This window comes from Protomyctophum parallelum (assembly GCF_964188405.1).
Source record: "Protomyctophum parallelum genome assembly, chromosome: 22".
Lineage (NCBI taxonomy): Eukaryota > Metazoa > Chordata > Actinopteri > Myctophiformes > Myctophidae > Protomyctophum > Protomyctophum parallelum.
In genome coordinates, this window is record NC_139714.1 from 11,336,280 (window position 1) to 11,351,943 (window position 15,664).

General features: G+C 44.7%; 1 protein-coding gene across 4 annotated transcripts in view; it reads right to left on the reverse strand.

The window, feature by feature from the left end:
- The window catches only part of abcc9 (ATP-binding cassette, sub-family C (CFTR/MRP), member 9), a 91,220-nt gene that overhangs the window by 14,653 nt on the left and 60,903 nt on the right, over positions 1-15,664 (reverse strand). For all 4 annotated transcript variants that reach the window (XR_014568834.1, XR_014568835.1, XM_083758179.1 and 1 more), the window contains 10 exons: positions 15,345-15,542; positions 13,375-13,532; positions 12,143-12,212; positions 11,646-11,803; positions 10,973-11,065; positions 10,272-10,374; positions 10,009-10,122; positions 9,216-9,336; positions 5,375-5,505; positions 3,987-4,065 (listed from right to left, as the gene is read on the reverse strand). Coding sequence is in view for 2 of the 4 variants with exons in the window: in XM_083758179.1 (XP_083614305.1) it covers positions 3,987-4,065; positions 5,375-5,505; positions 9,216-9,336; positions 10,009-10,122; positions 10,272-10,374; positions 10,973-11,065; positions 11,646-11,803; positions 12,143-12,212; positions 13,375-13,532; positions 15,345-15,542 (1,225 nt within the window). In the remaining 2 variants the exon portion in view is untranslated. The remainder of the gene's footprint in view (positions 1-3,986; positions 4,066-5,374; positions 5,506-9,215; positions 9,337-10,008; positions 10,123-10,271; positions 10,375-10,972; positions 11,066-11,645; positions 11,804-12,142; positions 12,213-13,374; positions 13,533-15,344; positions 15,543-15,664) is intronic.

The following is a 15,664-nucleotide window of genomic DNA, read 5'->3' on the forward strand; positions in this document are numbered from 1 at the left end:
ACAAGAGAGAAACATTAGGCGCAAGAATGACATAATTTTTTGTTATGCCCCACAATACACATGCTCTGTAGATCCAGACTTTCAGATTCAAACACTTAGCTTTTGATTTAAAAAAAATTAAAATGTGTGAACTGAGTGTTGCAGCCCCCCCCCCCCCCCCCCCCACACCTCTCTCTCTCTCTCTCTCTCTCTCTCTCTCTCATTAGCAGGCAACATTGCACTATCCCTCTCTCTGTTTGTGGCGCCCCCTACTGGTACCCTATAGTCATATACTCGTGCTCATGGCCACATAGGCGCATAGGCTGACTCCTACTGTACATGTACCAATTGTAGACACTTCATTATTTCTCTGCCGCTAGCTGTTAGTATAAATTAAGTTAGCCTATGCACCATCTGCATTCACTTTAAGAGAAGAAGTTTATACACACAATACACACACTCAATACACACAAGTTAGTATTATTAGCACAAGCACACACTGTTTACGTCTCGCCAAAAACGCTTGCATGTCGGGAGAGACGCAGTACAAAGTCACAAATTACATCCGAATGGCTGAAGATCCACCATGGACAGCTCTGCTGGATTCCGACTTATGGAGGTTTGAAAATCCTCCATGTAACCGAGTTAAACGGAGACTAGCCTCGGTACCAGGCTTTCATTTTTGTTGGTGCAAAAATTGAAAGCCTGGAGGAACGCATTGGCCGCTCTGGTCTAAAAGTGGGAGTTGACCCTTCCGGGTGGGCGTCGCTCCAAATGATGTGACGTAGCGCTGCACAAGGGGGGAGAGGAGGGGCCGGGGGTGACGGACAGATCGATGAGATCCAATCAGGGCGTGCGCAAATCTCAGCCGCGACCCGCCCCTCTAGACCAGAAACCTAACACGTTAGCTCAGGCTAAACGGAGATCAGATTTAACGTCCCATAGCTGGTGGTGACGGAGGCGTTGCATAGCAACCGGATCAATGTTAAAAGCTGCCGTGGGGCTCAACCATTATATATACAGAGTATATATACATATATATACGGACATAGCAAATAACTTCCCCTAGCGGTGGGGTACATATACAGACATGACAGAAAAATAATTACGAGGGATAGTTCCCCTCCAAAATGACTTTTGTCCTATAGATTACTCACCCCATGCAGACTTGAATTAATGTTGAAATATCCATGAATTTAAGTCTCCATGCATGGGGTGAGTAATTAATATTTGCGTGAACTATGGTTCTCAACCTTTCTGGATCAGGTGCCCCACTTCAAAATGTCAAAAGTGTGCTCATTGGACCACTAAACATGACGGCCAATCAGAGCATGTTTATTTAACCCATTCTGACCTGAGATCAGATTCACACGAGGTTTCCACTGGACACACACTGGTCTGATTAACCCATTCTGTCCTGAGATCAGATTCTAGAAATGTCAGTCGCTCTTTGATTTTTCAAAAATAGCAGACCTACAAGCTCGTAGCGCGCCACTCGGTGGCGCGCTATGAGCTTGTAGATCTGCTATTTTTCAATAGCTAAAGCATAACATAATGCTAACACCAAAATGGGTGCCCGTTCAGAATGGGTTAAACGAACATTCCACTCCAGGCAAATCAGATTTTGTTAAACACACAGGTGCAGGTTTGACGTTTCTCAAAGTGGGTGCTGTAAAATACTTTGACAATATTTGGAATTGAGAGAGTGTAACCACTTATACCTATAATGTTTCCGTATCATAAGAGTTATTTACTGGGTCCAAATTCAGCTGATTGGAATCTCCCAGGGATCTATTAAGCCTCCTACATTTCCCAAATACCGGTATCTTTGCAAAAAAACTGATGATCTATTAGAGCTGCAATTTCTCATTGCATGTCCACTCCCAGGATAGGAGTGCTAAGGTTCAAGTGTTTATAGAAGTCTGGGTGAGCTCTTGAACTTCAGCTGACAGCCAGGGAGAGAGAAACATAAACATAAAACATAAACGTGGACAGAAAAAAAAAGGTCTCTTCTACCAAATGGTGGATGACAGAGGGTTATGAGAGGCAAACAATGTTTTGAGCTTCGCTTCTGTTCCTTAACCGCTCACTTTGTCATGCGATGGCGTTGCACGGCCGATCTTCAAGCTCACAATCATGCATTGTGAGCTTCTGGATCGGCTAGCTAGATTAACATTATTAAGTTGGATTTCTTAAAAGTTTCGCGTACAATGGCATGCCCAAAATGGGCGTGTCATGTTGGAAGTGGTCAAAGACCATCTAACCTGATCTCCAGCCCTGCCAAAGAGGGCAACAATGTCCATAATGTCTACGGCTGATTTAAAAAGTGGGTTGCGTGAAACAGAGACAGTGGTACAGTAGGCAGACCTCATATGTGGAGTAAATCATTGGGAGTTTTGGGTGATTAAACCGTTGATGTTGACCCCTCAAGATAAGCAAGGTAGTGGAGCAACTCACAAGAGTCATTACTAGACATAAACACTTCAGAGACAGAGAGAGAGAAAACTGCAATCCTGTTTTTAGTATTACTAGAAGTTGGGGCCACTATGCAGCCTTCACACCTATACAGTACTGAAATGCCCATATATGGACATCTCTGTATCTACTATGCTTCCCATAAAATAATATTAATATTGGATATAATTGGGAATAAGTTGTAAAGCTGATACTGATTCTGAACAGAAGGCTGGTTGGATGTGTAAGGTAGCATGAAACTAACAGCAGCTGGGTCTTGCGCATGCACGTGCACACGCACACACACACACACACACACACACACACACACACACACACACACACACACACACACACACACACACACACACATACACACATTGGTATAAAGTATGCACTATTAAGACCTCAGAGAGCGTTTCTGTTTAATCAAACCTAAACATGCCAGAAGAACAGAGTGGCTGTCGAGAGTGTGTCTGCTCTCAAATGACATCATCAGAGTGAGCCAAGGCCCAAGGTGCCTGTGCTATGTAAACACAGGAAGTAGTGGCTGAGGATACATTTAGACACACAGGCGTTTTTAGACAACGCTGCAGCTAATCCTGGTCAACACTCGGCTGAGAGAGTGTTTATGCTTCTTATACGCCTTCAATGAGCAGTCTCTGCCCTTGTTGATATTAAATCCTTAATGTCCAGGTTAAAGGCTCAGTCCTACATTCATTCCTAAACAAAGTCATGGACTTGTATCAAACTATTGGATGGAGAGAGGCTGAGTCGCATACGTCGCTGCCAAATTGAAAGCTGGATATTATTGTGGGCTTTTATGAATTCCTGATGAAAAACTAAGAAATCGTAACCTAAAATCCTTACCTAAAAAAAATATTATTATATTAAATGTATCTTGGAATACCAAGATATACTGTACCAGGACATTTTGTCGCTGTTGGGCAGAACATATTTTATGTGTACAGTGTACACATAAACACAAAAACACAAAAGCAAAACTGCGTCGCAATGGGACGCTGTTATTTCAACGGTTTTCAGCTGGTATAGATCTGCTATTTCTTTATTTGAATCCTGAAAAGTAACAGTTTTGGACGTATGAGGTTTCCACCCGACAGCAATGATCCGTATCCATTCAAACAATGTGAAGTGAGGTCTGTCGGGAAATGGACTTCATTATAAATAGTTGAAGGCAGCAGTGCCTCAGATGTCAGCTGATCTATGTGAATTGTTTTTGACGTCCTCCACACTGCGATGGATTCCATTAGTCTGAACGTTTGAAGGACCCCTCTTCACCATAGAGAAAGATGGCAGTGCGGTGTCCCCTTATGAGAGAGTGTAGGAGAGCGTTTCTATTTCCATCTTTTAGGAATAAGGGAAAGAACATCTGGCGAACGCGCGAGGGAACGGGAAGGAGTTGGAAATTGAGACAAACCAAAAGGAAATGGCAGACAGACAGACAGACAGACAGACTAAAGCAAACCAAGATCTTGTGTGTGTGCGTGCGTGATTGCGTGCATGCCTGCGTGCGTGCAAGTGACAGAACCAACCTTCAAACATGTCCACCATGTTGAAAAAGGCCAGGGACAGCGAGGACTTCCCACTGCCGGTCCGACCGCAGATGCCCACCTAGAGGAACGAGGGAACGTTGGAGGTAGAGAGAGAGAGAGACAGAGAGAGAGAGAGAGAGAGAGAGTACACAAGGTTACTAGGGCGCCTGGCGGTCACGCCGCCCTGACGAATGGAACACTGGCGTGACAACGATCCGGTGGCACAGTCATGTTACGCGTGTGTCAGGTGACGTTGGCTCGCTATGTGTCAATCCGTTTCACCTTGCCGCGACGCGTGCGTCACACACGTTGCGGTAGCGTTTTAACACGTTTGAATCACATACACAGCGTCAGAAACACCGCAACTCAATACTTTTTCTTTTTATGTTTCTGCGTGTGAATGAACGACGTGCTTTGCCACACTACAGTGTCTCACAAAGGTTGTAAAAATGAAAATAAATATTTTAGCTACTTTGTGAAGTTTGCTCTCACACGTGGAATGACACCGGTGGATTAGCGCTGGCTTCGTTCTTACGTACAGTATACACCAGTGTTTCCCAAAGTGGGGGTCCGTGGACCCCCAGGGGTCCTTGAGGGAGTTCCAGGGGGTCCCCAGCTAAATGATAGTTTGTAACCAAATGGACCCTTATGGTTCTGTAACTCTGAGAGTGTACAAATGGAACCATTTGGTTCCATTTGTACACTCGCAGGCTAATGAGTATCATTTTGGGGGTCCTTGACATGACAAAGTTCGGGAACCACTGGTATACACAGAAAATGTGTCTGCTCAGGTTATTGCTCACACATGGACATGAAATAAATAAAAGTCCCTAGGCTGAACTCTGAGTGTTGGATGGCAGAATGGTGTGAGGTACCGCACACTCTGAGACTCCAGGACCAAGCTATTCAGCAACAAGGTGACAGTCTCTCTCTCTCTCTCCTTTCATTGATGTGACCATGCAGTTAGTATACCGTACAATTCTTAGTGTTCATCTAAGTCAGAGATTACAAAGGTAAACGTTGTACAAATATGGGAGACTTGGATGTAGTATACTTATGAAAGTGTACTCTGAATCAATTTTGTGAGGGCTTGTATAATTTTGTAGTATGGGTAGTATTTTTTCTTGAGTAAAGTATAATGTACAGTGCCTGGGGCTGGCCGTGGCCCAGCGGTCCAGGCACCTTGGCCCGGTAGTCCAAGTCTGGCAGTTCGACTCCCGATCCCGACTGCCTTTACTGCATGTCACCCCCCCCATCTCTCTCCCCCATTCCCTGTCAGCCTACTGTCTATAAAAAAAACATAATAATAAAAAAATAAAATAAAGGTGAAAGAAAAATTCAGAGTTAAACATCTCTCTCTCTCTCTAGCGGTCTCTCCTAGTAAGTACCTTCTGTCCAGGCTTGATGTACGCGTTGACGTGCTTCAGGACAGGTTTGAGTGAGGGGTCGTATCGAACACACAGGTCCTGGATCTTAATCTCCCCATGCTGGGGCCAATCCTCAGGAATCACGGACGTATCTGGAAGGAGGTGGAAGATGACAGAATGTTCTACAGTGTAAATACAGTATTAACCCATTCAGGACAGGCACCCCTTTTAGTGTTTTAAGCATTGTGTTATACTTTAGCTATTGAAAAATAGCATTGCTATTTTTTTTTAAATCATGAAAATGTGCCGCAAATCTTTGAATATATATTCTTTCAGAGCGGACATTTTAACTCAAATCCCACTAGTCTTTTGCTTCTGGGGAGTTCCTGGAACAACATATTTTCAGATGGGGATCCACGGCTAAATACAAGGGGTCCTTGACATGAAAAAGGTTGAGCACCACTGACATAGAACCGTGATCGGGACATACATAGTATCAATTATATCCATATCTATTAGACTGGATATTGTCTGTGATTTGGGATATTGTACTTTTGTGATATGGCATAAGTGTTCTACAAAAATATAAATATCGGATTGGGAAAATCGGTATCGGCAGATACTCAAAATCAAATGATCGAAATTAAAAAAAACGTGATCAGGACATCCCTGGTTGAAAGACAATTATTTTTTAATTTGACTTTTTTTATGACAACAAGATTGATTCACACGTTTGTTCACACTGTCCCCGGCATTGGAGTCCGATAACGTTTTAGTTTAGACCATACTCTATGACGGGTTCTCAATGCTTTTGGCTGGGGACCCCCGGAAATAGGGCTGCGAATCTTTAGGTGTCCCACGATTCGATTCCGATTCTTGGGGTGACGATTCGATTCAAAAACGATCTTTTCGATTTTTCCGATTCTCGATTCAAAAAATTCTAAAGCATTTTTTATTTATTTATTAAAAACAATTAAATAGAATTTTAGCATGATCTACTCCAGTCTTCTGGCATGAAAGCAGAGTACATTTAGTAAAAAGCTTGTATAATTGTAAAGGTTTTATCAACTGAATGATTTAAACACACAAAGGTTAAATCCAAGAGTAAGAACATGTCTCATTGATTTAGCTTGCACAAATTTGAACCAGTACAAAAGTTACAAAATCTCTTCTCACTCAATACCAGAACAATACATTAGTATTAAAACAGGTGTAAAATAAATACAATTGGCAGGCTTAGCTTAGCTGGTAGTAAATGCACTATGCAGAAACCCAGGCCATAATGCATTGCATGCACAGGTACATTTGTGCAAGAAAAAAAAACGAAAAAAAAAAACGATTTTTGGAAAATGAGAATCGATTCTGAATCGGACGGCATTAGAATCGCGATTCTAACTCGAATCGAGTTAGTTTTTGACAGGCCTACCCGGAAATGCTTTGGGCCATGTCTCGAGACCCCCGCCCCCCCCCTCCTCCCCCCCCAATACAAATTGACCGCTACAATAACCTTAATAATAGAGAGAATACATCATAAATAAATACTGAAACCAGATATAATCATTAGGGAAAGTTTATGCATGCACTATGTGTTCTCAACCCACAGGTTGAGAACCCCTGCTCTATGAGGTCATGCACTCTCGCTCTAAGTATGAATAAAATAGGACTTAAGTGGTTAATCACTAATAATAATAATAATAATCAATCAAAATGTTTTCATGTTGATATTATATTTTTGAAGAGGGAATCTTGAACAAACAAGAAAGTGGCCGCGCACACGCTAATAGCCCTACTCCCTTCTGACTGGGCTTGATTAACCGCCGAAACGTTGGATTCATGATGTCTTAATCCATTCTGACCTGAGATCAGATTCATACGAGGTTTCCGCCGGACACACACTGGTCTGATGAACCCATTCTGACCTGAGATCAGATTCTAGAAATGTCAGTCGCTCTTCGACTTTTCAAAAATAGCAGACCTACAAGCTCGTATCGCGCCACTCGGTGGCGCGCTATGAGCTTGTAGATCTGCTATTTTTCAATAGCTAAAGCATAACATGATGCTGACACCAAAATGGGTGCTCGTTCATGATGTCTTAATCTGCTGCGTACTAAATAAAATATTGGCACTTTGGCTATTAGCGTGTGCGGCCTGCACGTTCTTGTTTGTTCAAGATTTCCTCTTCAGTTCTCTCCCGTGGACTTTGGACTTTGGTGTGCGTTAACATCTCTGTGCATGATATAATATATTTTTAACACATTTGAATAATCGCCGAGAAAATAATCCATCCTCTCGTTCACAGAGTCATGGATTCCTTGGAATCGAAAAAGGTTATGGAAAAATACCGGTAAGGGGAGAAAGACAATTAAGGAAGCAGAAAACAATGGCATCACCCACGTGTACAGTGTATATCTTATAGTCTGGGCTTGTATAAACACCAGCATGTCGTTGCTGCTGTCGGGAACAAACCTTGTATCTCCATTTTTCCACTTATGTTTTGGTTTTTTCCCTCCTTAGTGCAAGCTTACTTACAACACGTGGTTGAGCGTGCATGTAGATCAGCTATTTCCACTGTCTTAGAAACATTTTGAAAGGGAATGTGTTTAAAGGACCACTTCACCACTTTTCAACCTATCTTCATATAATAGGTCCTCACTAATAATCATGAAAAAAATGGCGCAATTCTTTTCTACTCGGTCTGTGTCTATATGTCAGGAGTGCTGTGGGCAGTTCAGAAACCGTCTTCATCATGCATCGATGGGGAATACAAGCTAAACCACAGGCTTTCTAGTCCTGAAAATGATAATGAAAAAATCTGTTTAAAAAAAAATCTGCCTAATGATGATGTCACTGGAAGACGGTTTCTAAACTGCCCACAGCACTCCTATATGAGACACAGACTGAGTAGAAAAAATTCGTGCCATTTTATCATGATTATTAGTGAGGACCTATTATATGAAGATAGGTTGAAAAGTGGTGAAGTGGTCCTTTAAGTGTGTCTGTGAGATTTATAAATATTGAACCTATAAGTATTAAAAAGACCAAGTTGTGACTACAGAATATATTTACATTGGCAATCGGTTATTTATTTGTATTAATTTGATCCTGAAATATCCTGAAGGGTTACTTGTACATTAGTACAAGGTTTCCACCCGACAGACGATATGGAACCATATGGTCCCCATCATAACAGTTCCAGATATAGCTGCTGTATTTCCCTGCTTAGCGTCCTTACAGATATTACAGTGAAGAGTAAGACATTACAAGCTCACAGTGATAATGGGTCTTAAATCAGTGCTCGTTGAGCCTTGTTAAAGTCTCACATGCTTATGCAGCAAACACTGCTGCAAACACTTGATTTAATGATCCATTTCTCACGCATGACATGTCGTGCCTACTGCCTAGTATGGCCATGTGTCGGACGCATACTGTAAATGTCGGACAGGAGCAGAGCTGGGACGGCGTTTTGCATGAAGTACGTCTAAAGTTTTGTCGCTCAAGCCCCGAATCAAGTCCCAAGTCAAGACAGGCATGTCCCAAGTAACGTCCAAGTCCTACACTTTTTGTTTCAAGATCACAAACAAATCCTAAGCTTGTTGGAAGGTGATCAAGTGATCGGTTGGTATAGCCAATGGACAGAGGATCAATTATTTGATGTTTTCTTTTGAATGATAGATAGGAGCAGGTATAAATAAGATTTATTTTGTATTTTTTATTATTAGTTAAAAAAGTACATTGTTACATTATGCAGCGCTTCGGTGTTTTATTCCTATTTATTCACAGTGTGAAAATGTAGTGCACAAGCAGTCGTCTACTCTAAATGACTTGAAATATAAATGCGTGTAAACGTAAAGAACTCAATTACCCATGGATCCCTCGTAGTTCTCCGACTCTGTACCGAGGAAGCTGTTGACCTTCTTCACTGCAGCCATCTGGACCTCCAGGTCTGCCAGGTTCCTCACCACCCAGTTCAAATAGTTAGTCACCTAGCAGGTAACAGTTCAAATAGTTAGTCACCTAGCAGGTAACAGTTCAAATAGTTAGTCACCTAGCAGGTAACAGTTCAAATAGTTAGTCACCTAGCAGGTAACAGTTCAAATAGTTAGTCACCTAGCAGGTAACAGTTCAAATAGTTAGTCACCTAGCAGGTAACAGTTCAAATAGTTAGTCACCTAGCAGGTAACAGTTCAAATAGTTAGTCACCTAGCAGGTAACAGTTCAAATAGTTAGTCACCTAGCAGGTAACAGTTCAAATAGTTAGTCACCTAGCAGGTAACAGTTCAAATAGTTAGTCACCTAGCAGAAAAACAGTTCAAATAGTGTCTGTCTGTCTGTCTGACTGACTAAAATAGCCAGTTCAAATAGTTAGGGCTGTATTTTGCGTGTCTTAAGTACCAGGTCTTATTCCCTAACTTGAGTAAACTAAAGACCTGGAGGCGTGATCAATGCCATTTGGCTATTCTGAGTGGCCAAAGAGCATTGATCACGCCTCCAGGTCTTTAGTTTACTCAAGTTAGGGAATAAGACCTGGTACTTAAGACACGCAAAATACAGCCCCTTGTGTCTTACTAAAGAGAACAACAGAGGAAATAATTACAAAAGACAGGGAAATAGCCAGACATACTTTGATAGATAGACACACACAACGACAGACTCACAGTGAGGGCATAGGTGAGCCCTAAGCCCACCAGGCCAGGACAGCACGCCGCATATGGAGAGCTATGAATCGAAGCTACCGCTGCTGTTAGCACTATTAATGCACCAAGGTAGTCCTGCAGAGGGAGGGAGAGAGAGAGAGAGAGAGAGAGAGAGAAACAGAGAGACAGCCGTTCAAAAGTTATTTCTATGTCAAACATGGGCTCTCAGTCTCAACATGCGACACGGATCTCTGTCAGGAAACGTGTGTTCAAATGTTCCCTACCGTTCTGACCTCCAACCAGCGGTTGGCAGTAGAGAGGAACAGGTAGGCTGTGTTGTTGGTGTCTGTAAGCTCCAACATGCGCTGCTTGAAACGAGCCTCGTGTCTGAAAGCCACAAGTTCACAACACACACATACACAGTTCACCATAGATATTAAGTTCACAACACACACATACACAGTTCACCATAAATATATATATAAAAAAATAGATGCATCATTCGTTGGCCGCTGCAGTTCATTGGAGCGACGTGTCTCCATTGAAGGCAGGAAGTCAAGCGGAAGTGCTGAAGACACGCTGCATCGCTGCCCAAGTGACGTCACTCACGCGACTCCTCCATGTCTCTGGCTGCCTCTCAAGTGACTCCTGGCCAATCACGGCACTTTTCCCAGGACTTATCAATTCAATCCAAGGGAGCTTTATTGTCAAGAGAAAACAAACCTTAACATTGTCTCTGATTGGCCTACCGAGCGTCCCCTTCCGTTACGCACGCGGGAGCTTCGCAAGACTCCGCTTTGATTCCGCTATATGCTTCGCAAGGAATCTGGGGAAAATGTTGCCTTCAGCAGAGACACGCGCCCCAGAGCCTTTTTTATGTCTATGCAGTTCACCTGCTGTTCCACACAGGAAACCACAAACACTATTCTAAGCAGTGTGTGTGTGTGTGTGTGTGTGTGTGTGTGTGTGTGTGTGCGAGTGGTACCTGAATGCTCTGATGGTGGTCAGACCTTCAGCTGTTTCAGAGAAGTGGCAGAGCAGAGGAAGCTGAGTAGAATCATCAAGATCCTGGAGGTCCCTGAGAGAGAGAGAGAGAGACCGTAGAGAGACGCACACGCACGCACGCACACGCACGCACGCACGCACGCACGCACGCACGCACGCACGCACGCACGCACGCACGCACGCACGCACACACACACACACACACACACACACACACACACACACACACACACACACACACACACACACACACACACACACACACACACACACACACACACACACACACACACACACACACACACACACACACACACACACACACACACAGCACTTTATAACTCTTGTATGTTCCTTTTTGTTTTTGCATCAGTGGCTTACAGTGATTTCTTACATGGGTTCTCCAAAACTCACATTGTGTAGGTAGGGCATTCCACATTTTTGTGGTATAGCAGGAGAACGTATTTAAAGCCTTGTTCGTGCCAAATCTGGGTTGAACGTGATTTGTGAGGCTCCCTCTGGTGTTGTGAGGGTGGACTTCTGTTAGTTTCCCCCTCCCCACCCTTTCCATAAACTGATTCTCACTGTGATTGTGACCATACAACAACAGGTGTTACTGCCACCAGAGGAGAAGACCGGAGGGCGGGACTCACTTGGAGGCGACCCGGAAGTACTTCTGTATGAAGTAGAAGGCCACGCCCAGTGGCAGCAGGGCGACCAGGAAGACGGGGGTGATGGAGGCGATGACCCCGATGGCCGACACACACAGCAGAGTGGACCGCGTCAACGACTCTAATGTAGGAGGGATGTGCTGAGATGTGGGGGGGGAGAGAGAGAGAGAGAGAGAGAGAGAGGGGGGGGGATGGAGAATGAGAAAGAAGATGGCATGAGAAGAAGAAACAAAGAAACAAATTATGGTGTCAGTGAGTGAAGGGGGGGGGGTGATAAAGAAAGTGAGCCACATACAATTATTTAATTCATAAATAACAAAAGAAACGATGAATAAAGACAGAAAAAATACAACTACTTGGCTCTGGATCTTGCAAGACAAATAAAACACACAAAGCAATTCATATCATCACGTTAACAGCCTATAGGGCTGAGCCTGAGACACATTGACGCACGCACAGTCGCACACATTTCCCAGTACCTGGTCTATGATGTTAGTGTCAGCTGAAAACCTGTTGAGAATCTGCCCCAGGGGAGTGACGTCAAAAAACCTGAGGAGAGACACCATGATGATGATGATGATGGGTAGAGATCAGCCGTGTGTGTGTGTGTGTGTGTGTGTGTGCGCGCACGCGCAGCAATGGCGGCACGGTGGAAACGCCGGTGGACGCCAACTTTGCTTGTTCTTTAACATCTAACAACCGCACCCGTTCTAACTACGATCGTTAATGTAGTGGGTACAGCTTTTGGAACTTTTGCAACTCCTGTGGCGGTGGCTGTGTGTCAGGATATCACGTCAAGATGTACCCAGCGACGTAGTCTACTACCGGCGCCACGCTGCCTGTTGGTCCCTCCCGTGAACAACAGGTGCCGGGAGGAGAGGCAGTGGACCCGGTGACTTCCCCGTTGTGTCGGTCCGCCATTGGGGCAGCGGTGTGTGGACTTCCAGGCCCATGAGAGCGGCTAGGGAGTATGGAGGGTGCAGCGTCACCGGGAGAGACCCGGTGAGTCGGCAACTTCCCTACGGCAAGCGGACGCCGTGTGTTGTCACCGGGCGGCGGTGTGAGACGGCTCCGTTCTCTCTGATGGTCCAGCCTGGGACATGCCCACAGCGTGGGAGCGTTTGTGGGAGCGTTTCGAACTCTCGACAGCATGGAGTGTCCATAGGATGAGGCAGAAGGACATGCGAGGTGTTGTACTGTCCCTGTTGTACTGTCTATGCCACCATATGAGACTAAGCCTAGTCCTGAGCACCGTCGTGTGAACGAATATGGCTATCAGAGACGCTGCTGAGTGACATTCTTGCATGCTGTATCATGATTCCAAACATGACTTGTGTCATAGGCTTGTGATTGTAACATAACTGCACCCATACTGTTTGTGTCCTTATGCATTTTCCTTTTAAAGTGTGGACCAAATAAAATAATTCAAGTGTGTGTGTGTGTGTGTGTGTGTGTGTGTGTGTGTGTGTGTGTGTGTGTGTGTGTGTGTGTGTGTGTGTGTGTGTGTGTGTGTGCGTGCGCGCGTGCGTGCGTGCGTGCACTTCTTCTGCCTGCTTGTGCATGCACGCATGTTTGCGCCTTGCGGCGCACATTCATGTCTATAACTAAGTGTATTTCTGTGTCCATGTATATATCTCATCATCTGGTGGCTGGTGTGGATGATCTTGTGGAGCATGCGTGCGTGCGTGCGTGCGTGCGCGCGCACGTGTACCTGATGGGAGCGTGTATAATCTTGTTGAGCAGGTTGTGGTGCAGGTTGGTGGCCGCAGACAGACCCAGGAACTCCACGGTCAGAGAGGTGATGAGACACAGGGTGATGCCCGCTCCACACAGGATGGTGAACGCACGCAAGTAGTACGCCGCTTCACTCTGTGTGGACAGACGGCTCGTGTTTATCTCTGAGAGGGTGCATGGGTACGAATGGAACCCAATGGACCCGACAACCGTCCATTTGGTTACATTTGTATACCCTCTCAGAGTATGTATACCTCACCTTTATTTGTAGCACATTTAAAAAGAACAGAAGTTGACCCAAAGTGCTTTCTATCCAAAAATATAACACCATCATTTCGGAAAAAAACCAAATTTAAAATGATATTTAATTTTAATAATTCAAAATTTAAGAGAAGGAGAAAGTCACCGTTTTGAATGCCCCCTAAATAATTTATTGCCCAAAAATGTTTCGGCCTATGCGGCCACATATGCTGAAACCTTGTGTCATATACATATCCTAGATGGTTCCACTTAAAACAGGTGGACACCCTAAACGCTCTCAAGTTATTTTGGCAGAAAAAGGGCCTCAGAGTTATAGGGGTGGGGTTTAACTGTGAGAGGTTACAAGAGACGCAACTATGGTGGCTAGGAACCAATCACGAAGTGGAATGTTAAGCGGTAATTGTGGTTCTATATTCTATAAATAAAACACAATTGAATTTCACTTTTTGTTTTACTTAATATAAACAAAAGGCTTTGCTCTGAAACTGTAGCTGACACTGAGACAACTAGGAAACCAAACCACACGGCAGTGGAAAGATATTTCCAGAAAGACAGATGACTGTTTAACTTTACTGAATGCTGTTGGCCGTGTAGGCTCCACAGTGTGTCTGCAGTCTGCACACAGACGGTTTGCTTGTCAAATAGTTCAACTGACAATGTAGTCTGAAAGAACACTCCCTTTACCAGGCATAGAGGCGCGGATTCAAACAAACTAGCACTGGAAACCGACGTCGGCTCCCTATTGGTTCACAAGCCTAAGTGCCCCCCCCCCCCCAGTTGGAACAGAGCCAACGTTGAAGCACTCGGCCCTACTGGTCAGAGCTGGGACTGCAGACAGGCCCCTGCATTTAGCACGGGGAAACCCCGTGCAGCTGGGGTGTAACATCTCAATGTTACACCCCAGCTGCACTTTTTTGGGCACCAAATGTTGGTGTCAAAATCGAAGAAAAGAAAATGCGGAAGTAGACCGTCCTCCCGGGTGCTTCAAAATGCCACTGAGCAACTTCCATCGAAATGAATAGCAGGGGGGCGGGGCAGTCTAAGGGAGACTCTGAAGTGTCAGCCCCATCTGCACTCGGATTGGTTAGGAAAATACAAGGTTCACTCCCACTCCTCCTGTGCCACATTTCCTGGGTCGTTCGCCCAGGCATTTTCTTTTTCTTATTTTTGTTATTTTTTAAACCAAAAAAAATGTAATTTTAACATGACAGTAAAAGGCCATTCAGACTAATAAGAACGATAGTCGTGGGCTCACTCCAGCGAGCACACATGCACAAGCTCTCTCTCTACAGCAGGGATGTCAAACTCAAATACACATTGGGCCAAAATAAAGAAATTGGTACAAGTCGAGGGCCGGACTGTGTTTCAACACACGGGCCATTTTTGGGGAGAGGGGTAGCTGAAAGTTGACCACAAGTTGATATACTTTCACTGCTGATCAATAGTGAAGAGAAGACGCATGCTTGCGCTTGCGGGCCCTCGATACGTGACAATGCACTCGCAGTGCATTGTGGTACTTGTAGTATTATGGTGGTCCGTGCAGTATACCAGAGGGCCAGTTCTAATACTAATTAAATATCATCCCGCGGGCCAAAGATAATTCATTCACGGGCCTGATTTGGCCCCCGGGCCTTGAGTTTGACATATATGCTCTACAGCCACACAATTTAATAAACCACTACGTACATCAGGATGGCTGACGGCAGACGCTGTGACGTTGACGGCGCCGAGCGAGCCGGTGGCGTCGGCGGCCCCCGTCCTGGTGTTGGTCCAGAAGGCCAGGCAGTAGTCGATGGCCACCATGACGGAGTGTTTGAGCAGCTTGGAGAAGACCATGAGGAAGATCATGAAGAACCCGCCGGACGACAGGTAACGCCAACACACCTGGAGATGGAATGGATGGATGGATGGATGCTGTTGACCTGGTTATTTAGACCATGCCTGCCAACCTCAGACCGTCAGAAAGGAGATATTTTGAATAAAATCTGTAACAAAGTAGATGTAAT